Source organism: Malurus melanocephalus, unplaced genomic scaffold (genome assembly GCF_030028575.1).
Source record: "Malurus melanocephalus ecotype Western Australia unplaced genomic scaffold, MMel_1.1 scaffold_190, whole genome shotgun sequence".
NCBI lineage: Eukaryota > Metazoa > Chordata > Aves > Passeriformes > Maluridae > Malurus > Malurus melanocephalus.
Genome location: NW_026623422.1, coordinates 1,336,237 through 1,358,781, shown reverse-complemented (window position 1 = coordinate 1,358,781; position 22,545 = coordinate 1,336,237). Strand labels below are relative to the sequence as shown.

General features: G+C 45.8%; 1 protein-coding gene across 1 annotated transcript; it reads right to left on the bottom strand.

Annotated features, from left to right (window-relative positions):
- Positions 1-594: 594 nt before the first annotated feature.
- Positions 595-19,967, bottom strand: ATG14 (autophagy related 14). The gene is made up of 10 exons (XM_057373215.1): positions 19,737-19,967; positions 14,928-14,990; positions 14,754-14,796; positions 14,265-14,346; positions 9,918-10,155; positions 9,050-9,279; positions 8,303-8,420; positions 7,123-7,213; positions 6,924-7,009; positions 595-4,109 (listed from the first exon to the last, which is right to left on the bottom strand). Exons 1-10 carry the CDS (start codon positions 19,958-19,960, stop codon positions 3,803-3,805), a joined length of 1,482 nt encoding a protein of 493 aa, XP_057229198.1. The 5' UTR covers positions 19,961-19,967; the 3' UTR covers positions 595-3,802.
- Between the last annotated feature and the right edge of the window lie 2,578 nt (positions 19,968-22,545).

The following is a 22,545-nucleotide window of genomic DNA, read 5'->3' as shown; positions in this document are numbered from 1 at the left end:
AGCTGGGGGTGCTCAGCTGGAGAGGAGAAGGACACACGGAGAGCTCAGAGCCCCTGGCAGGGCATAAAGGGGCTCCAGGAGAGCTGGAGAGGGACTGGGGACAAGGGATGGAGGGACAGGACACAGGGAATGGCTTCMMASTGCCARAGGGCAGGGATGGATGGGATAWTGGGAAGGAATTCSTGGCTGTGAGGGTGKGGAGGCCCTGGCACAGGGTGCCCAGAGAAGCTGTGGCTGCCCCTGGRTCCAAGGCCAGGCTGGACASGGCTTGGAGCAGCCTGGGACAGTGGAAGGTGTCCCTGCCATGGCAGGGGTTGCAATGAGGAGATCTTTCAGGTCTCTTCCAAGCCAAACCATTCTGGGATTTCACAGAACTGCACTGACAGATCCCGCCTGTCTCTGCTCCCCCATCCTGCTGGAAATGGTGCTGAAGCCTCACCCGGGGCTGTTTCTCCTTCCCGCCTGCCTTTGGCTGCTCCAGGCAATCCTGGTGTAGGGACAGGACCCAGGGCAGGATCAGGCTGCTCTCCTGCCATGAACYAGTGGAAGAGGACAAAAGCTGCTGCTGCTGGTCCTGTTTGAGCAGAGGTGGCCCCAGGCTTTGCTTTGCTTTGCCCTGGCCATGACCTGGCTGTGCTGTGACCATCAACTGGCCCAGCTCCCTGTGCAGGAGCCCCAGGTGGCTGCTGCTCCCCATCCTGAGTGCCCAACAGCTGGAAAACAGGGCCATCAGCCCTCCCCATCAGATCCATCACAAAAGATGGGCTGGGAGGGCTCGATTCTGCTCCATCATCAGCAGCCCATAAATCATGGGCTGCCAGGGCCCGTGGGCAGAGCCTGCCTGGCCCTTCCCCATCGCTCTGACACTGCTTCACTTTAATAACTCCAACCTTCAAAGACTCCCTTTTGCACCCTGAAATGACCTTGTAACGAGGAGCTTTTTTCCCTTTGCATGCAGAAGGAACCCAGCACCTGCAGAAACAAACAACCCCCGGCCCAGGAGCAGCCCCAGGCCGGGCTCACACGAGAGGTTTTACCCGTTTACATGTACATAGAGGGATGTGTGTGTGTGTGTGTGTGTGTTGTGCAGGACTCCACCCCCTGCTCCCATGGAGATGCAGTTATTTTATGTAAGAGTATTTTTTTAGAATGGGTATTGCTTATTCCACCGCTGTACGACTGATTGCACTGTAACAGGTCTGGTCCCTGTCATGCTTTGAAAGCTGGAAATTCTTGTGTACTTTGCCCAGCACGGTGAAAAACAAACCACACAGAAGTAACGGTCATAAATATACAACTTTAAAAAAATTACTGTTAAAGATTTATTGCAATAATACAATAAAATTTAGAAGAAAAAAAAAAACAAACCAAACCATTTGTGTTACATCTTAAGTCTGGAAGTTGTGAGAGAGGGGCTGCGAGGTTCTGCAGGTGACAAAGCCACCCCTGGGTGTCCCACCCAAAACCTGGCACAGGGCTGGGCCCCCAAAATCAGGCTCGTCCCTGGCAGCCCAAATTGGCCATCCCAGGTCACTGCTCATGACCACAAGTCCCGGCCTGAACTGAAATTCCTGTGTTCATGCTACGCAAAATGTTTTGTAAACTCTCAGCTGCCTGCCTTCAAATATCTATAATTACAGATATTCCTGCCCTCCCTCCCCCACGCCCCCAAACAACCTGGAAAACGAATCCTGGTGATTGCACTCAAGGTTTGGACACACAYAAATTCTTCCTCAGCTACACATGTGCAAAACACTTTTAAGAAAAACCACCACAACCTTGTGTTCTGTTACAAAAAAAACGTTCCACGAAAAACCCCACCCCAACGTCTTTGAACACCCTCATGGTGCCCTTGTGCACTCTCAGAATACGACAGGGTTGCAAATAAATTATTTTGGAAAACAYGGATAGGCAGTATATGGCTTAGAAAAGTTATTGTGTTGGATTTTCTTTCCCTAAGTTCAGTGACAGTGCACRAAGCTGAGTCATGGGCTGACCTTCCAGGGCTCAAAGCACAAAGGCAGCAATGAAAAAGGGGCTGAAATGCCTATTAAAAAACAACAAAAAAAGKTATTTAGATGGCGGGGTCCAGTGCAAAATACACGGGGAAGCAGAAGGGGCTGGGCTGGGGGCCCAGTTTCCAATACTGGTGTGTGCTGGTTCCTCAGAGCTGCGAGTGCTAAAGTGCTGTGAGCCAACAGAGCCCGACCCCGGGCTGGGTCTGGGGGCACTGAYCCCCATCAGGCTGCAGCAGTCCAGGGGCCTGGGCTCTTCTCCTAAACAAACCCAGCTCTCAGAGCACAGCAGTGGCAGGAGCCAGGGGGTGTTGTCTGACAACGTGAGGAGTTAAGGGTCTTTGGTTTAAAAAAAAAAAAAAAAATTAAAAGAAACTACTGACAACAGTAACTGAGCTCAGGGCTAAAGAAAAGCAGCTGCCATGGTGGGGTGGGGGTGGCAGACACCATAGTCAGCCTGTCCCCGATATGGGGCACACGGGTGTCACTGCCACACCCGGCTTCCCACCCCTCCCAGGTGGGGACAGAGGCAGCACTGRCCAGGCTGGAGAGGAACAGAGCAAACCACGACAAAACACCCCGTGAAGAGGCTGGAAAGCCAGCCCTGGAGCTGGGATCAGGCAGAGATGTGGGCTCTGTGTCACCCACCACGGCCTTGTCGTGTCCCCGTTAGGAGCTGCGGGGCAGCAGCAGAAATCCTCCCCTGCAGGGAGGGCAGGAGGCTCTGCCCTTGCAGGGGAACTGTCCCAGCTCTGAATGTAAACGCTGGAAGCTTTGCTGAGCAAAGACCCCGTCCTGCAAGGCAGAGGCAGAGGAGGAGCCCTGTTCTCCACCTCATCCCCTGGCGGGGCTCCACGAGCCAGCAGTGCCAGGGACACCAAACCACCTTCCTGGCAGCCAGTAAACAATAAACCCCACCGAGAACAGCAAATAAAACAGGGTTAAAAACACGTGTAGTGTGGAGAACGTGTGACCTCACCAAACTGGCTTGAAATGAGGTTTTTTCTAATGCTAAAAAGTGGCAACACATGGATGGGCATTATTGCAACAGTGCAATCCTGTATCAGCATCGAATGTGGGTTGAGCCAGAGAATGTCCAGTGTTTCTTTGGTGTATGGTATTAAAGAGTACAGAATCTGTGTGCCTCAGGCAGCACAACACRAAACTTCTACACCTACCAGTGGAAACAGCATGAAACAAGCCAGTCTGCTACGGCAAAACTGGGGAAAGATTCACAACCAAATCTAAAACAAGAGCAATTTGCTGTGTGAATTCCCTGTCCATGCTGATTATTTGTATTAAAAATATGGCAACAGAGATTAGAAAACATGTTAAAAATGCACAATTTTCATGTCCTGAATGAAAAAAATTTAGAAATACGCATTTTTGCATTATGCAAGACAGATTTAAAACACACACACAAAGGAAAACCCTGTAAGGAGTTAAGAAAGTGGGAACTGCATTTGCACCACTGTCCAGACCGCACCCTGAGCAGCCTCATCCCGATCCAAACACTCCAAAATCTGTTTCTGCTTCAGAAAGTAGAGCTGGAGGTTGCTGGGTCCTTTACAATCCTCGATGCAGACAGAACCAAGACACAAAGTGCCCTCACCGAATCCGTCGGGAGMACGGAGCTAATTTACAAAACGGGGCCGTCACAGTCATCCTGGGTAAATAAAAAGGTTTTCTCCGGTTTACAAAACAAAAGTCTGACCTTTCCCTTATTCCAGGCACTACTTAACTGAATGGGTAAAGGTTGACTACAGCACGSTCGGGGAGGGTTCCTGCTAGCGGTGCCCGGTGTAGGCTTTGAGCCACGAGGTGACGGAGGCGGCGGCGGACGAGATCATCCCGCCGGCGCTGCTGCTGGCGATGGGCTGTGACACCTGGCTGCTCTGGCTCTGCAGCATCTCCACCTGCTGCGAGGGGATGTCGCAGAACCTGGGGCTGGGCAGGTTCTCCCAGTCCGTGCCCAGGTCCGTCTCCTCGTCGCTCACGTGCTCGTCGCCGCTCTCGTCCGTCTCGCCCGCCGCGCTGGGCTCCACGAACTCCATGGAGTCTTCCAGGTCAGCGCTGATTTCGAAGGGGCCGGATCTGGGGGTGAGAACACGATGCCATCAGTCCCCAGGCACAGCAGAGATCAAGCATCCCTGCCTTTATCAGCTGGCAGAGGGAACGTTGTGTCACCTCTGTCACAACACAAACACTCGGCCAAGGAAGGGACGGGGTTCCAGACCTGGAGCAGGAGCAGCAGGAGAGCTTCTGCTCTGGCAGGGAGGGTAAAACACACACAGCAGAGAAAGCTCCTGGTGATAACTCAGGGCTGCTCTGGTGGGAATCTAGGCTTGATTGGTGGAACAGCTTTAATTTCCACCACCAGCCCCAGSCAGGCCAAGATGGCTCCGCTCTGTCAGGGTGTAGCTACAACCCACAGCACACCAGTGGAGAATTCCCACTCTGCCCCRAGCAACACCTCAACCTCCTTCTCACTCTGAGCTTGGCCAGACACACTGACCAGGCTGTGGGGTCTCCCCTGGTGATGCTCCAAACCCACCACACAGAATCATGGAGTGGGTCAGGTTGGAGGTGACCCCAGTGGCTCATCTTATCCCACCCTCCTGCTCCAGCAGGGTCATCYCAGRGCACAGGATTGTGTCCAGATGGATCTGGGATATCTCCAGTGAGGGAGACTCCACACCCTCTCTGGGCAATCAGTTTCAGGGCTYGGTCACCCCAGAGGAAAGTTCTTCCTCATGTTCAGGTGGAATTTGTGGGCATCAGCTCCTGCTCATTCCTCTGGTGACATTGCTGGCCCTGCTCAGAGCCCTCTCTGCAGACAGGGACAGACATGGCTGAGGAGCCCTCCCCAGCTSGCTCAGCCTTTCCTGGGCAGGGAAATGCTCCATCTCTGAGCAGTGGCTCTGTGTTCTGCATCTCCAGGGTCCTGCCCRAACCCACCCGTGCTGTGACTCGGAGTTCCCTGCTGCCACTGCCTGGTGGGAGAAGCGATTGCATCCTGCCCCATCCCACTGATCTGCATTCCATGGGAAAAGGTGGATTCCCCACAGCAAGCAGCATCCCTGACTGAGTTCATTCCAAACCACAAAACTGCCCTGTAAATATGAGCAAGAATTTAATAGAATCATAGAATCCTTTACGTTGGAAAAGACCCCCAAGATCACCGGGTCTGACCATTAAACACAGTAACTATTAAAAAAGGCAAGAGTTTCTCCAGCCTTAGTGGGAGAAGGAGCCTAAAGCAGTGACTTAGCATGGAAAATTTTAATCCAGATAATTAAAGCTTGGTAAGGTTATAAGCATATGAAAACAGCATATAAAGGAGATTGTTAGGCAACCACAGGCTTAGGTATCTAAAGGAAAATACAGAGAGCTGCTTGCTGCAAACTCTGCAGCCAGCTGAGAAATTAAAGGCAAACACGCCTCTGTCATAATCTGGGAAGGAATGGGAGCRCTGCCTCCTGGCAAAGCCTTTTGCTTCACAAGGCAACACAAGAAGGGAGTCATCAGGGTTGAGGCCAGAAAGGACCATTAGATCATCTCAAGTGACCTCCYCTCTACAAAGGCCACTGCGTCCCTCCCTGTCCTGAGCCCAGCAGCTCCTGCCTGATGACAGCATCCATTCCAGAAACTCATCCAGCCTTGAGAGGATGACAGAAGSAAACAGAATCCCCACCTTCATTCCTGTGGGTAATTAATGCCTCTGTTAAGTGCATGTGTACTCATTTCAAGCAGCTCAGACTCTGCTCCCACTGGTGTCTGTAAAGCCATTCAGCAGCCTGGTGGGTATTTTATCCAACTCTCCTCTAACCCTTTTACTATCTGGACCCAGCTATGCATGGGGAACTCTGTGACACCTGCACAGGTGCCCACTGTGCCCCTGGACCTTTCAGAGCAGCTGCTTTCCTTTGAGAACAGTTCTCCACCCTCTGGGTATTTCCAGCACYCTCCTTGTTATAAGCAAGCAGCAGCAAGGACAGATTTTTGTCCAACATCTTTTACAAAGCTGTGGCTCCCCATGTGTCTGGGCTGAATCAGTAGGGATAAATCCAGAGAACACAAGGGATGTGGGAACAGGCAGTTCCTCTTAGTGGCACTGCAGGTTTTTGAATAAAACCTGATCTGTACACCAGAACAAAGCAGAAAAGCAGATTTCAGAACATTACTGTGTTTTAAGGAGCGGGGATAAAGCACCAGGCACATCAAACAAATATTTGCAGACTGTCTTGGGCATAAGTGACTTGAGTCTGGATTATCCCAATGGGGAAATCAGTGTTGTTTGCTTTCTTATATTTAAGTTGAGAAAAAAAATATTAAACCTGGTGTGCACAGACCAGAACTGACTTTCTTTTCATCACGTTCTAAGCTAATAGAAAAGCTGTCTTTGATCTTAATTTACATRTAAATGAATATTATTTTGAAGGGTCAGCTTTGGTCTAGGCAGTTCACTGACTGGAAGTATTCTGGGAAAGGTTTTCCTGGGATTCTTTCTCAGGGTTTGTATTCCTGGATGCTCTCAGGTTGGCAAGGYGTGGGCAGGGTCACATTTGGAGCATGGCAAGGCTGCCTGGCACATGTGCTGCTGTTCCCTGGAGGGAAGGAGTTCCTGCTTCTGGGTGCAGAGGAAATCAGTCCATCATCAGTTACAAAGCTTCCAGCTGAGCCTGCCAYAGGCAGAAGCACAGCAAACACACAACTGGAATTTAATTTCCTACTCAGAAGCCCCTTTTCTGGTCCTGTCCTATCTCTCTTTGTAACTCCCCTGATTTCTGTGCTTGAGGATTGATCTCTAAGCACAGCAGAAGAGAATTTCCCTCCTAAGTAACAAGGCAAAGGCAGAAATTCAAAAGGGATCCAGCCACAGGAGAGTTCACGTTTTGCTTTTCTTACCTGCCCAAGTTCTCAGTGTCTGGGCTGACCAGGTACATGAGGTTCCTGAGGGTATGCAGGGGGTGCAACAGATCTAAATTTACATGCTGACATGGGGAAGGAAAAAAAACAAACACACGATCAGCTCCTGGAGGAAACCAGCAGGCACAGTTGATATTTAAAAAGCTATTTAAAGACATCAAATGTGCATCCCCCCTACCTGAGAGAAGCAGAGGTGAAGGATATTGGCATTCAGCTTCTTCACTGCCCGTGTGAACCTGTGCCTGCTGAGATTCTCTCCACAGAACTCACTGTTAAAACACCACACACACACTCAAATACACAGAAAGCAAAATGCTGTGAAAATCCACTGACTGGAGGCATCAGCATTCTGTGCCCTGGCTTCTAACGAATTCTGGGGTAAATATCCTTGCAGTGAGCACTCAAAAAGGCCTACAGGCAGTTTCAGAGTGCTCAGGGGATTAATTTTTCACCAAGCAGGACTGTGAGCATTTTATCAACATGCTCTGCTTGCCCTGGCCTCACCAGTTTGCACAGGACAGGTGGTGTGAACTGTAGGGAACTCAGACATCCACCAGTGCCAAACTATTTCAGATTTCCTTCTAAATCTTCCATCGTTTCCTGCTCCCAATCTTTTCCTTCTCTGAGAACTGAACACCCAAATAAAACCAGAGAATCACAGAATGGTTTGGATTGGAAGGGACCTTCAAGATCATCTGGCTCCAAATCCTGAGTCATGGGGTGGGGAAAAGCTGAAACCCTACACAACTTTCGTGCCCTCACTTTGACAACTGCTATTTTAAACAYTTAAAGAGAATCTCAGCAGCACATTTGAGACCTCTGGGAGTCTGACCAGGTCTGCAGCTCCTTCTGTAAAGATCCCAGCTGCTCCACACAGACAGCATAATTCTAACTGTGCTTTTCATCCCAAATGGGGTTTATGCAATGSACTCCTAAGTCTGTTCCCTATGGATGTTTTATCCCATTGGGAATTACACTGTGTAGGACTTTGTCCTACAGCACAGGATGTAGCAGAGCTGTTTAAGAGCTACTGAATTTGGGCTGGAATTTTGTGAACCACAGTGGGGAGCAATAAAATGAAAAGTGCCATTCACAGAGTGCCATTTTTCATCTCTCATTTGAGGGTGCTGAATATGTCAATTAGAAAGATGTTACTTTCAACTGTGATGGTTGGTCTTTCCTCTCAGGAAGTTAAAAAGGAGGGAGGGACTGCTAARTGTGGTTTAAAATCCTGCTGGGCCTCCCCTCAAACAGCACAAAAATCCATGAGCCACCCATGTCACCATAAAAGCTGTTCCAATTCATTACTTTTTTTCCCCAAACTAAACTGATTTAAGGTCACTGCTGTGTTTACTCGCCTGTTGCAGAGCTTCTTGGGAAGATTTACATCAAGTATGAGAGACAAAGTGTTAACRAGCTGAGTTGCATAGCACAATGCAGCACTGATGGTATGAGCAGGGTTATTATGTTCCATATCTGAAAGAAATAAAAACAACATGAAGTCCTGGTTTTAAATSAAGCCTTGGTGGGTGTGTTAATATGTTACTGGAGTCTACTCTGGAATATGTCATTTCTGAGTATGGAGAACAGCCTGAATCTAGCAATCATTTCCAGTGAAATCTGTCAGAAGTTGGAAGAAAATAGTAATTCTTGGAATTCCTGTTAAGATGATGACATGTGAACTGTGTCAAAACTGTGAATAATTAACTTTCTCTATTTCATCGGGCTGTGTGTCCCAGTGAGCATTTCATGCTAAAGATTTTAGCAGACTAATCATAAAATCACAGAGTGGTTTGGATTGGGAGGGACCTTAAAGATCAGTGAGCATCTCATGCAAAAGATTTTAACAGACAGCTAAAGCTTTTAGCAGACTAATCATAAAAGCACAGAATGGTTTGGATTGGAAGGGACCCTAAAGATCACCTAGTTCCAGTTAGGCAGGGAATCTTCTAGAATCCCTACATTGGCATTTATTGCAATAAATAAGTAGAAATTTAGGCTTGCCTGGGTGAGAACAGACCAATCCACTGCTCCTCCATACCTTCTGCTGGCACCCAACACTTCTGGAGTGTCCCAGCTGYCCTAAACCAGCCCTTGCTCCTTACCAGGTCCCTGTGTGGTCTTCTTCTCCTCCACCCAGTTGTAGTAAGCCGAGTAGTCTCCRTTGTTGGGGAGGATGATCCAGGGCCCCGTGATGCTGATGCTGGTGTCCCCATTGTGGTCATCACACACCCACCTCCCTGACAGGTACGTGGTTCTCCGTGCCTCTGCCAGTTTGCTCACAGTGCTGGAGGTCATGGCGTTGTCGCTCTCGGAGGACACGTCTGCAGGGTCCCTGGAGTGGTGGAAACAGAATCAAACACACACTTGGCAGGCACTGAACCAGGTTTCACTGAGGGTAAAACGCTGCCAGGAATGCTCCTGCAGAACCTCTCAGTCCCAAAACTACTTTAGTTTTTCTGGGGTTTTTAACTGGCTGTTTTTGTAGAATCCTGGACTGGTTTGGGTTGGAAGGCATCTTGTAGACTACTTCTGCAAAACTCCTCATTCCCAAAACTACTGTCATTTGTTCTGGGGTTTTTAATTACCTATTTATGTAAAATCCTAGAACGGTTTGGGTTGGAAGGGATCCTAAAGTTTGTCTCATTCCAACCCCCCTGCCCTGGGCAGGGACACCTTCCACTGTCCCAGGCTGYTCCAAGCCCTRTCCAGCCTGCCTTSAGCACTTCCAGGGGTGGGGCATCCATACTTGAAGAAGTTTAACATTGGACACACAGCTCAGATCTCTCAGTGGGGAATGCAAGCACCTCCAGATTCAGATTMTTTTATCCTGGATCTCTTATCTTTGGGTGAGAACACAACTCCACCCCACAGATCCTAAGGGAGCCWGAGCACCTACCTTAGACTTTCACAATCCCCTTCTGGCTGTCTAAAACCAAGCAAAATGAGCCCAAAAGGACGAGCCTGCCATACCTCATGCTTGTCTTCACTTCTTCAATGGGAAAAATGACCGAGGTCAGCTCCAGGATGTGTGACCGGCGCAGGTTTGCCAGGTGCTCGTACTGAGTTTTCAGGTCRTAGGTTTTTTTCTCCACCAGGTCTCCCAGCTTCCTGTTGTGCCTCTGGATCTTCTCTTTCTTCTCCTGGTGCCTCTGAGCCCGGCGATAATGCTTCTGGTTCTCCTCTTTAATCCTCAGCAGCCCCTCTGTGTCTGTGAGAACAGCAGCAGATGTTATCCCTTGGAAAAGGAGCTGGGAGGTGCTTGTAGGAAAAGCTTGAGAAAAGCTTTATTAATATTTATGGAAAACAAGATCTATGGCAGCTTAAAACAAAAAAAACCCTGCTAAACTATTAACATCTTCCAGCTGCTCAGTGGTACAACTTTTTAATCTCCTCTGAAGATCTCCAAAGAGACTGCAATTGGGATTATTCTTTCCCCATCTTTTACCCAGCTATTTTTGGATTTGGAGCACAAAAGCCAAGATTTCCCAGTTTAATTAAACTCCCGAGGTAATCATCCTGACAGAAATAGCCTGACTGTACATGTTTGCATCGTGCTGGCCAAAAAAAGCCCTGCCCTGCTTGCAGCCAAAATCAAGTGCAGATAGCATCTTCATTCACCATTTCTGGCACCTCTGCTGCTGTCAGTGTGGGTTATTTGGGCTTCACGCTCATGGATGTGCTCTTGCAGCACTTGGATCCCAAAAGTACAGGCTCCTGTTTTCCTCAGGGAACACTGGCTGTCTCCTTTTCCAGTCACAAAACTGGAAAYGTGCTCAGATACTGAAGTGCTGCAACTGCCTGGATTCACTCCATGTGTCAGGSACCCTGAGGCTGGAAAAATACCCTTCAAGAGCATCTTGAAGCATCCWAGGTTGGACCTRAWGATCTTAGAGGTCTTTTGCAACCTTGATGATCCTATGATCTGCTGATTCTGCTATAAAATAAGTGGCTGCAGTAATGTTCCCACAAACATGGTGCTAGAGAGAGTCAGCCAGCTCTGTCTTTTAGAAGCACAAGGAAGGATTTCTTGTGCTCTGCCCAAATTTAAAACTCTCCCTGTGCCCTAGTTTGAAGTGTGCCTGCCCCTGCAGACACAGAGGCTGCTCTCTCTGAACATCAGGAATTATTTCCAGTCATCTGATCTGCTGSAATCCATGGTGTGTCTGGTAGGAAGGAAGATCTGGTATGTGGGAGATGCAAAGTCCCAAATTAAAGGTGAGAAGAGCTCCTCCATGCAGACAAGAACTAATAATCCTCAGGTTTATATAATATAAGTAAGTGACTCTTGTTAGAGGAGCAGTAGAAAAATCAACCTTTCTCTGAGCAATACCAAGAATCCCTATGTGTCAGSTGTAATTCCCTTTCCTTTTAGCAGCCCTGCAACATCAACAGAAAATCAATTAACGCTTGCATTCAAACTCCCAAACTCTCCCTTTGCATAAAGAACAAGAGGCAGAGGAGSAGGAAAACGTCCATCTGTTCAATTTTCACATTTGTGTTCGACTTGAAAGGCTACTTTTTCAGAGTGAACTCCCTTCCCTGCAGGTCCAACAGCAATTATTTGGGAGCAGGGGAGACACCACACTCACGTTTCCACTTGAACAGTCTCAGCACACAAACAACTGTACTGCTCTCTGCACAACACCTCTGCTTTATGACCCAGTYTATGAGGTGATTAAAAATCTGTCCCCAGGAGTATTTCAGGACACCACTGTGTCCCACACACCTGCACTGCCTGATAAATGGCAGCCCAGACAYACTGATCTCTGCCCAGAAAGCTCTGCCAGCTATTTGCAAGCCTGTCTCCTTGAACTGTTCTGCACAGAAAGAAGGCAAACACACAGATTTTTAAAACATTATTTTAAGCACCACCAGTTATTGAGGTCTCCAAGAAAGTCAACTCCAAAAGTAGGAACCCAGTGTTCTARAAATTGTTCTTATTTCAGAAAATTAAACTGTGCCACATCCAATAGAAGAAAAACAACCTTTTCACACGTCCAAGAGTGACCAAGTTGGTTTCCTGATCTGTTTGGCTACTCACAGCTAGAATTCATTTCTGGTCTCCATCCAAAAGCAACTGAGCTAACAATAGGTTAGTTGGGCAATAGTTAGCTCAGTTTTTAGGTTAAATCTRATCAAATTCACTGTGAATCAAGAGAAGCTGCAAAAGTTGCAGATAACAAATTCCACAGAAGAGTGGGAAAATGGAGGACTCCACTCCCTGGTTGGTCCTAATACTCTGTCACCTTCAGAGCATTTTGAGAAAAGGTGATTAATTACTCAAAGTCACACTGATTTCCTCTTCTCCTATCTTCACAGACTAAAGAAAAAAATCATAATCTCCACAATAATAACAATCTTCTACCTACTGAAAAGCTTGCTTTTCTTCAACTTCCTCTTTTCTAAACCAAACATGAATTTTCTCAGCCGCTCCTTCTGTTTCATTTCCAATACTCGGACTTTCTCCAGGTAATTTGTATCTTTCTTAAACTGTTTAAAGGGGACACCAGACTTCTACTGAAGCAACAGCAATACCTGGCACAGCAGGATAACTGTTTCCTTCTTAAATATAGCACTTACATTATCTAACCCAGAAAGAGGTTTGAAGCTTTCTGAAGTAACATGAGATTGATACTTTTTATTTAATTTGCAATTCCCCAGATCCTTTCCTGCCCAATTTCACTGCCATCCCTGACTTGRGTTTATATTTCTCTTTACAACAATGAATACCTTGAATTTGTCCTTTTCAAAAGATGTTGYCTATTTAGCTGCATGATTTTGAATGTAGTTCTGGTCTCCACAGAAGTCATTTCACCACCCAGCCTGGCTTCCTCCATTCCACCCTCTTTTCTCTGAGCTATTATGGGAAATACTGAAGAGAACTGGGCCAGGAACTGGCTCCTGCTGAGCTCCACCTGTCTCATCTCCTCAGCTTGACCAGTGCCACCACTCTTTGAATGCAGCTTTTTCAACTTTTTGTGATGACYTTGCAGAGGTTACACCCAGAGCAAATGTCTTTGTTTGCTCACRAGACAGTTTCAGGCAGTACCCAAATCCAAATTATGTGCAGCTTCTGCTTCATCCTCCACTTGATCCCCAGTTGATTTGACATGAATATCATGACATAAATAACAAAACATGAATTTGACATGAATATCACAACCAAGTGATGCCTATTTTTAACTACCTTATCTTCCAGTTACCAGCAGGTTTGTAACAGGATGCCTGTGTCATCAGTTTGAKGTTCTTCCTTCCTCCACACTTTGAAACAGGTACTGTTTTCAGTTTCCTCAGACATCCTCAGTCCCTCATGTGCTCCCAAGTGCTCCATAGGCTTACTTGTTCCTTGGGTTCCGAGCTGTGTGTTTCCCTTCCTTAGCCTGGGATCCTCCAATGATGTAAAATTTAACCTGGCTAAGSAGTTGATCACATTTTCTTTGCAGGAAGATGAAGCAAAGGCAGCACTGAATGTTTCACACTTCTCTGCACTGTTTTTTGCCCTCTTTGCTGTTAACTAGCACCCTTGTCTACTTCTTCACCTTTTCTTTATCACACATTTCCTATGGTTACTAGCCATCCTCATTAATTGAAAATCATTTTGCATMTCAGCCTTTTTTGATTTTTCACCCCAACCCTATTCCTTTATGACTCCTCTCAAGTTGTGCCTCTGCCTCCACTCTCTGTATGGCTCCTCTTGGATTTCAAGCCATAAAAATATCCCAGATTCAATCAATATGCTTCTGAATGCTTCCTCTACTTCCCTTGCATGTAGGTTGTAAGGATAGCTGGATATTCTCTTCTGAAAAATGACCCTACAAATTTACTGTAAAAAAATTGAATGAGTTTCAAAATCTGAAGTTTCTGAATGGAGCCTACACCATATTCCAGCRACTCTCGCTCAAGTAGCATTTCAGGATTTTCAGACAGGTGTGGGTTAAAATTCATCAGTTTCACAAAATCTGCAACAGCTGCAGAGCTGTTTGCTCCTCTTTATCAAGAGGAAGTGATCAGAAACACTACACTGAATGAAGCCATCTCTAGGGACACAGCCAGAGTCACAAGCTGCTAAGCATTTGCTCTTAAAGCTGTTGCAAAATGATCTCCATCCAGCTGAATAATGTCTGCTGTTTGCTGATTAAAACCCGAGCATAAAAAGGCCAAAATCCACTCACYGATTTGCCTTCAAGTTGATTTAGGAAGAAGCTGTTTGGAAATTCACTATTAAAAAAAAAAAMACGCTCAAATTCACCTMAATTGATTTTTCACTCTAAGGCACAGGGAGTTTTTCCACATCACAAAAGCACAGGCATTACTCACGTCTTGTCATTTCATCATTTTCCTTGCAAATGGTCTGTTTCAGCTGCTCAATCCTCATCTTGCAAGACATTATTTTCCATCTCTGAAAAAGAACATTCAGCAACTCTAGGGCACAAATGACTTCAAACACGCTGAACTAATGATTAACAACAATGCCAGCAGCTTTAGTGCAAAAGTAGCAGGATGCTCTCAAATGGATCAAACAACTAAATATTTCATACTGTGTTTTGTGCACAGARGGATGCCACAAACAAAATGAGTGCTTAGTGTAAAGTCAATTGGTAAAATAAGTTATTGAATAAATATCTAGTGAGAAATGAAATGTTCAGGCAGCTTGAAACACTCTGCTTGCAAAGCCCATTCCAGTTTTGCTTACAACAGGCTCTTTGGGAAAGCAACACAATGCCCTCAAGGTAAATTGTAACTTTAAACTATGAGATCTAGGAATTCAGAGAGTTTAAAAACCATGGGACACTTAGAGCAACTCACCAGCTGATCAGTTATTTCTTTCCCTTCCATGGCCTTCAAAACACTAGAGGAAAAAACATGATTGAAAGTTTTATGTCGATCTGGAATCTGTCTGTCTCCAGCAACAGTGTGTTAAAGAGACTTTTTTTTATGAGATCTCTTAGCTTTTATATCAATTTAATAAATAYAACTTACTGTTTTTGGAATTCTCTCTGTTTGGTTTTAAGATGCATCAGCCTTTCTTTCTTGTCTGAAAACCTGGAAGAGATTAAATTCTTGTATTGATATTCTGCACAATTACAGCACTGTAAGTTGTCTGAAAAAGATAATAAAATTGAAGCTTGGGGACTCTCCAAACCTCAGCTATCTGTCTTCATCTTGGGAAGCAATGGCTAAATCTGTAAAACTCTTGCAGAATTCTAGAGCATGTGTCTCCCTGGAATTGCTACAGAACCTCCAGGCTGGGGAAACATCAGAGTGTGAAATTATCAAACTTGTAAGCAAATTATTGCTGTCTCTAGATTTACAGCTCAGTTAGATCAGTACTCTGTGTGTTACAAAAAACAGAGAGCATTTGAAAAACCTTCAGTCACTGGATAAATTAACAGTACTATCTCCCATAGTCCATGACCCAAATGTTTGCTTCAGCTCTGCTTCACTGGATTCTGGGGTATGGGAACTGCAGGCAACTGATCAGARGGGAATTTTTTTAGGATTCATCATCCTGTGTTTTCACCCTTTGAGTATGCAGAACCCACATTCTGCCCCGCTCATTGTTCCACAATTCATTCTCTTCTCCTCTGCAACATGTACAATTGACAATTCCATCCTAACAGAGGTGTGGTATTTGCAGATGCCCCATCCCTGGAAGTGTTCAAGGCAAGGCAGGTTGGGGCATGAAGGTGCCACTGCCCATGGCAGGGAGTTGGAACTAAGGTACTTAAGGTCCCTTCCACCCAACCCAAACCATGTGATTTTATGACTTTACCTTTGTTTCAGGGATATTTAAACTTTTTTTAGAAAGACTAGTACACTAAGCCTTGACAGGATGACAAATTTGGCTTCCCTCTCTGTTCCACTGTGGATTTGAGTTCGGGTAGAACTTCAAAATTCTTCACTTTTTTCCTTCAAATGCTGAAATCTGAAAGCTTGGATTCAGAGCGTGTGCAACCACCCTCCCAGATGACATTGGCATTAGAACAAMAAAACCACTGGCTGCTGCTTCTGCAGTCAAGCAAAAATATCTGTTTTCCTTCCAAAACAAACCAAAACCAAATGCAGGTGCTTGGCATAAAAGCCARAGGCCACACGTGAGCTGGAGGAATGTGGTGCAACTGGAGCCCAGCAGTGAGTCCCTTCCTCCTGTGTGTCCTCACGCCAGGAGTCATCATGGAAATAACAAAGGCACTGCATGAGCCTCCTGTTTACCACAGAGCAGTSCTCACCTACTGCACCCCGACCTTTGGCTGCCACCAAAAATCCCTTGGCACAGAAACACAGAGCTCAGCAGTCACACGGTGACAACGCTGGGCTAATTTGGCAATTCTTGGTTTCAGAGCTGCATTAATGGGCACAGACCCTGACTAAACAAAATTACCCAATTCCCATCCACCAAATCAGCAAAAAGTTGAATGATCTGTCAAAGAACATAGGGATAAATTAAGTTCTGACGGCGGAAGGAAAACAGAAATATTTGTGAAATCCTGTAGAAATTCCAGCTCACCACACACTTCTGCAGCAATGTCAAACAGCTTCTACCAACTTCTCCAGCARGCTTCTCCTAAGCAAACATTTCCATTTCTTTATATAGCTCTGATTTCAATTGCATTRCATCCTGCAACTCATTTTTCTTTATATATCTTTAGCCTTTCCATTTGGCAAAGAAACAAAACTTCAGATGAATTATTATAGGAACTCCCATAAAATGTAAATGGAGAGGAGAGAACATCTCAAATTACCCACGAAATGTTTCTCTTTCCTCAAGCCTTATCACATTAAGGTGAGATTTTCTATGGTTACTTGGCTTATTTTCTATGGTTATTTGGCTTTTTTCCACATGTCCATGATTAGAGAGAAGCAACCAGAAAGAGGGGCTTCCTAACTTACAGGAATTGATTAATGCTGAAGGAGCTGAGGGCACTTCACTCACTAATTCCCTCACTGCAAAAACTCTCTACTCCTAATCATAACCCAGAATCGGAAAAATTAAGACAGGCTTAGACGTCACAATTAAATTGTGTTTGGCTTTTGCCATCTGCAGACACACAAAGCCAAGCAATTCAGTAGTCTGGGAAACATACTCTGAGAATTTATGCACATGACAGGCTGGAGGATACTCCCAGGAGGAAGAAGAATCTCTGAGTTGAAACCAACATCAAGATGCCAGCTTGGATTTTGAATATACAAYACATTACTCATGAAAAGAAGAATGTCAGTGACTATTTCACTGRAGGAGACTTCTGGACTACTCATCCTTAATTGTAGCTCTCCTTCAGTAATTAATCTTAACAGCTCCTCAGTCTCTCCCCCTCACAGATACGGGGTGTGATTTTTGCCAGACAGATGAAAAACTTCCAATTTTACTGTAGCTCTTCTACAAAGTAGCACAAAATAGTCCAATGAAATCTGAAGTAATTGGAACATGAAATTATTTGTCTTCGTATAAGGAAAATTCACAAGAAAATTCTAAAAATAAACCATTGTTGAATACAAGGAGTAATGCTTGGTTTCTTTACATTTAACTAGGAAGATAATGATCCTTTTCTCCCATTTGTAACACTTCAAAAAGACAGATGGGAGGCCCAAGTGCCCCCAAACACTTCCACATTCTGAATTTCTCACAGCGAGCCACGCAGCAAAGCCCTTGCCATGACACTCCACCAGCACTGGCTGWTCTAAAATTAACCCAGGTACTACTAGAAGGCATAAAATAAACAAACAAATAACGATGGCAGTAAACACAACCTGAAATGCAGCCAGTGAACTGCACCTGCCCCTGYGTGGCTTTGCTGTGGTGGTGCCTGGTCACCATTTAAAACATCTCCCCCTGTCCCAGGGCTCACATCACAAGAAATTCAGAGACACCCACAAAGAGCAATGAAATTTGACTTCTGGAATGACAGAGTCTTACATCACTCATTCCAAATGTTAATTAGAGAATGCAAGCAAAATATTTCAGGCACAGTTTTAAAATAATCCCATTATCCTCAACACTCAAGAAGTTTTCATCCCTACACAGAGTGTTCCTGATGCCATCAAGCACATTTAGGTTGTTCGTGTTGTTATTCATCACACAGGTGTGCTGTTCCTTTAATTCATTAAAATAAATTTGCCATTTTTAATGAATTGCACCACTGCAGTTCATTCATGGAAAAGTTCTGAGTAGCAGGAGAAACAAAGCCTGGGGAAATGGAGTGTATAGGGAGGCCTCAGATTAATAAACCAGCAGTGATCCCTACAGATGGAACTGTGATATCCAGGCAGGCAGGGAAAAAAAACAGAAAAAAAAATAGAGATTTAATTATTGTAGTTAAAAACACATCATAAATATACAAGAGCTTTTCCAGCCACTGACAAATGGGGCAGTGAAAGCATCTTGGGAGGATGCAGTGACAACTGTCAGAAACAAAARCTGATCCTGTCTCATGTGAGAAGATAAAGAGGGTTTTCTCTTACASTGCTGCTTCTGGTACTTGGGCTAAAGTTGCTTCTTTATAACTTCATTTTTTTGATAGGCTGAGACTTCTTAAACATTGGTTAATACAGAATAACAGTGGTTCAACTCTAACAAAGCCTACGACTGAATTTCTATAATTAACCCTGATGTTCAGCCAAAAACCTAAGGCTACAAAAGAAACAGGGAAAAAACCAAACTTGCTTTATCTTCCAAACTCCATATCCAATCTTTTCACAGAATCTGSAGAAAACCCCAAGCAGTCTCACACAACCACACATTTTCCACCTATTTTACCAACACTAAATTTAATTTCAGGTTCTACAACACAGCTTTTTATATAGAAAACCAGAAAGCAAGCCAGTGGCAGAGGAAGGTCTCAGTGCTGTGAGCTGACTCACACTGACACCCTTTCCCCCCAACACTTGGGGCTGTTAATGGGTGAAAGGCACCACTGTCCCCTCATTTCTGAGGACACAAGGAGCCTTTGGAGCCAGGACACCACCACCCCACTMGCTGCTTGCCACCTTCCCAAAATAGCTCCAGGAATCGCTCCTAACAGCTGCTAAGTGAGGGACCAAGAAMACGGAGCCAGCCAAGAATCAGAGTTATTCCAGACATGGCACTGGGAGACTTTTTAAGAATCTGGGATGGACACGCTGTGAACAACAGAGATGGAGGAACCATCTGAGTCATAGCACRAGAAAATTTGTTTATGGGCATAGCACTCATCCAGTCACCCTCACGTACAGCCAGTTTTCCAAAATGAGAAGGATGGCACGTGATTAACTTTGTAATCCTAAAGGAGACGGTGCCCACRTTTATGGTTATACACACAAGAAAATGTTTATTTTCTTTCTTACACACCTTCCTAATTTTGCGTAACGATTTAGAAAACTACTGTCCCAAGGCGTGTTGCCGGAAATAGGTAACCCCTTTGAAACAACTCACTGCACGGGTCTCTTTGTGCCCTGAACTACCTGGAGCTTCTGTGGCTACACCGACACGGACACATCTGCTGAGAACTGCACCTGACTGAACGAAAGTCGGGGCGATTTCTTATTATTTACTGTTAAAACTGTTATAATTTCAAGGCTTGTGCCGAGGTTTTGCTGCGGCCGCCCCAACTCTCGAGGTGGGCCCGACAGCCCCCAGAGCGTTCCCCGCCCACACCCAGAGCCCCCCGACCCCCGTTCACCTCCCCGAACCCCGAGATAGCGGGGAAAGGACACAACCCAGCCCCCAGCCACAGCCCAAAGCCCCCCGCGAAGCGAGGCGAGCCGCGGCAGGGCAGGCAGACACCGTCCCGTTCCCCTCAGCGCCGCCGSTACCTCTCGGAGTCGCGCCCGTCGAAGAAGACGAAGTCGCCGCTCTGGACGCACTTGGCGCAGGTGAGGCGGCGGCGCGTGGTGTTGCAGAGCGGACAGCGCTCCACCGCCACGTAGAGACCCTCGGCGTCCTCCTCAGCACCCCGCAGAGCCCCAGGCCCAGGCCCGGCCCCGCTGCCCCCGCCCGGCCCCGCGGGCTGCGGCCGGCGGCCGCTGGGAGCCGCCATGTTGGCGCCGCGGTCACGTGGGACGCTGTTGCCGGGCAGGGCATTGTGGGAAGGGGCGCTGAGGCGGCGGGCGGGAGCGGGGGAGGGCGCGGGATGGGCAGCGCTCCGCCGCGGAAAAAATCGTGATTTTGAATATAAACCGCGCCGGTTTGCTTCTGCAGGAGGAAAGGGAGCGCGCCTGCTCTGCTYTCAAAGCGGTGTGTGTGTTGTATTCCGGTTCTTGCGGCTTTACAGCGGGTAGCCGCAGCCTAACCAGTCAGTAACGCTGCTGAAGGGACTTCGGCTACCGATCAAAGCATGGCCTTATATTTACAATAGTATCCAGACCGCCTTGTACAAAAAGAAAATACAGATGCACATCCTTAAAACAGACACGCGGGTAGATTTCTTCACCTCAGGCTTAATGAGAAATACACTGGATGAAGTGGAGGTGAGGAGAAGGGAGCTACTCCTCTGAATCAGAGAACGGTTTAGGTGGGAAAGAATCTTAAAGATCCTCTCATTCCACCCCCCCTGCCCTGGAAAGGGACACCTTCCACAATCCCAGCTTGCTGCAAATCCTGTCCACCATGGCCTGGAACACTTCCAGGGATCCAGGGGCAGCCATAGCTTCTCTGAACAACCTATGCCAGGGCCTCACCCCTGCTTCTGAGTAAATATTGTTTTTCCTACTAATATGAACCTACTCTCAGTTTAAAGCCATTTCTCCTCTTCTGTCTATAGTGGGAAACACCAGGCCAGCAGAGACAGAGTCCACACAAGCCCAAATAACTTGAAGCTATTATTCTCCTTTGCAGAAGAAACCCAAACCCAACATGCCTTACTTTGGTTGTTTTTGCTTTTTTTGAGAGATTCCCAGCCTACCCAGCCTGTATTTTTTTCCCTTCCTAGTGTTATCAAACACTAGCAGGAGCAGCCCGATGAAGGTAACATTAAAGATTGTTGTTTTTAAGACAAGAGTTACCATAGCAAACATGAACTTAATCAGTAGCTCAGTGAAAAGGCACAGAGCCCATTTCTTATCTCTATGGCTTTATCCATACTTCTAAAGAGCACTAATTTTACCAGTGAGATCATGGGGCAAGCTCTTAAGCAAAATGTGATTTCTTGAAGAGGGCTCATCTTAGATAAACTTTTTTTCCCCCAGCACTTCCATAAAACCAGGGTGTTTTCACTTACAAAAGATTATTGTAACTAAAGCTCATCAGCTATTACAGCTACAATGCAAATAAAAGTCCGGCCCATGGCTGTGGAAAGTCTACAGTGTTAGAAAGTAAACAGAAAAGTTAGCCAGTGTTTAAAATAGATTTGAGTGTGGAAATCCAGTTTGACAGGGAAAGTGATAACAGCTAAGACCAGTTTATCACGAGGAAGTGCACAAAGTTTTTCAGACTTTTTTTCCCAAAGAAGCAGAGAGATAGATAAAAAAYACTTGTGAGAGACACTTAACAGACACAGAAGATGAAGTCATACCCTCACCGAATCAGAAATAAACTTGTGGCTGCAAAACTAAGCCCAGCAAGGCCCTGTTCTGTGTCGAGGAGGATACAGACAAAATACATCCCGTGTGTTTCCAGCAGGGACAGAGGTAGCTTTTGGCCTGGGTTACACTTAAATCATGTAAGAGCAACCTCTAGTGGTGTTTCCGTTCAGGTAGCACACCTTCAGGAGGGAAGGACACRGGGCAAACTCTGCTGGAGTGCTTCCAGGGAGTTTCCAGCACAGCCATGGGATAGGCTTTGCACTGCTCCTACTCACATCCCCACYCTGAGCTGGACACCTTCTGAAAAGAAAGGCTTCAGTCCAAACCKAGTACAGGAAACACTATTGTTTTTGCTCCAGAATTACCAGGTGTAGTGCCACTGGCTGAACTCTGGTTAAATAATACAGATAATTAAGTWATGAGCATCCAAGTTTTCTTGTATTTTCCTCAAATTCATTTTTAACAAAGTTCCAAATCAACATGCTTTTGTCTGCACTAAACTCCCATCATCTGAGGGCATTTCACTMGTGCAAGTGGGTACCATTTACTTAAAATCTAATTTGTGTCATGTCAAATTAGATAATTTAATTAGATACCCCTGCACCCACAGATTTTCTGGGTATATTCCAGCAGTCAGAACCTGGAATGCCTTCTCTGTAAAAGGAAGTCATACATCACACATAAGAGTTTACTCAGCCAGTAGGATCAGAGTAATTCAGTACATGTCCTCTAAATAGCAAAATCAACTCATGCTGGATTTTGTAAGCCATATTATAAACAATAATATGTTTTGAGCTTAAACATGAAAATACAATATCTTTTGAGCTTAAACATTGCAGGAACAATTCAGGACACTTAGAGCTGAGGATTTTGATTAAGCCAGTTTGAAGTRCAGGGTGGATTCATCTATTCAACAAGGGAAGAGACACATCTATTACAAAATATTTTTAAGTGCYACCTTAGTATACCTTCTATTAAAAAGTGCATTCATTTATCAAGTTTTTTTAGCTTGACAGAAGTTGTCAGAACTCAGGTGGATTACAGATATAAACAGAAAGAAGAAAACATTTGACAAACTACAGAAAGTCATCAGAATATGTAG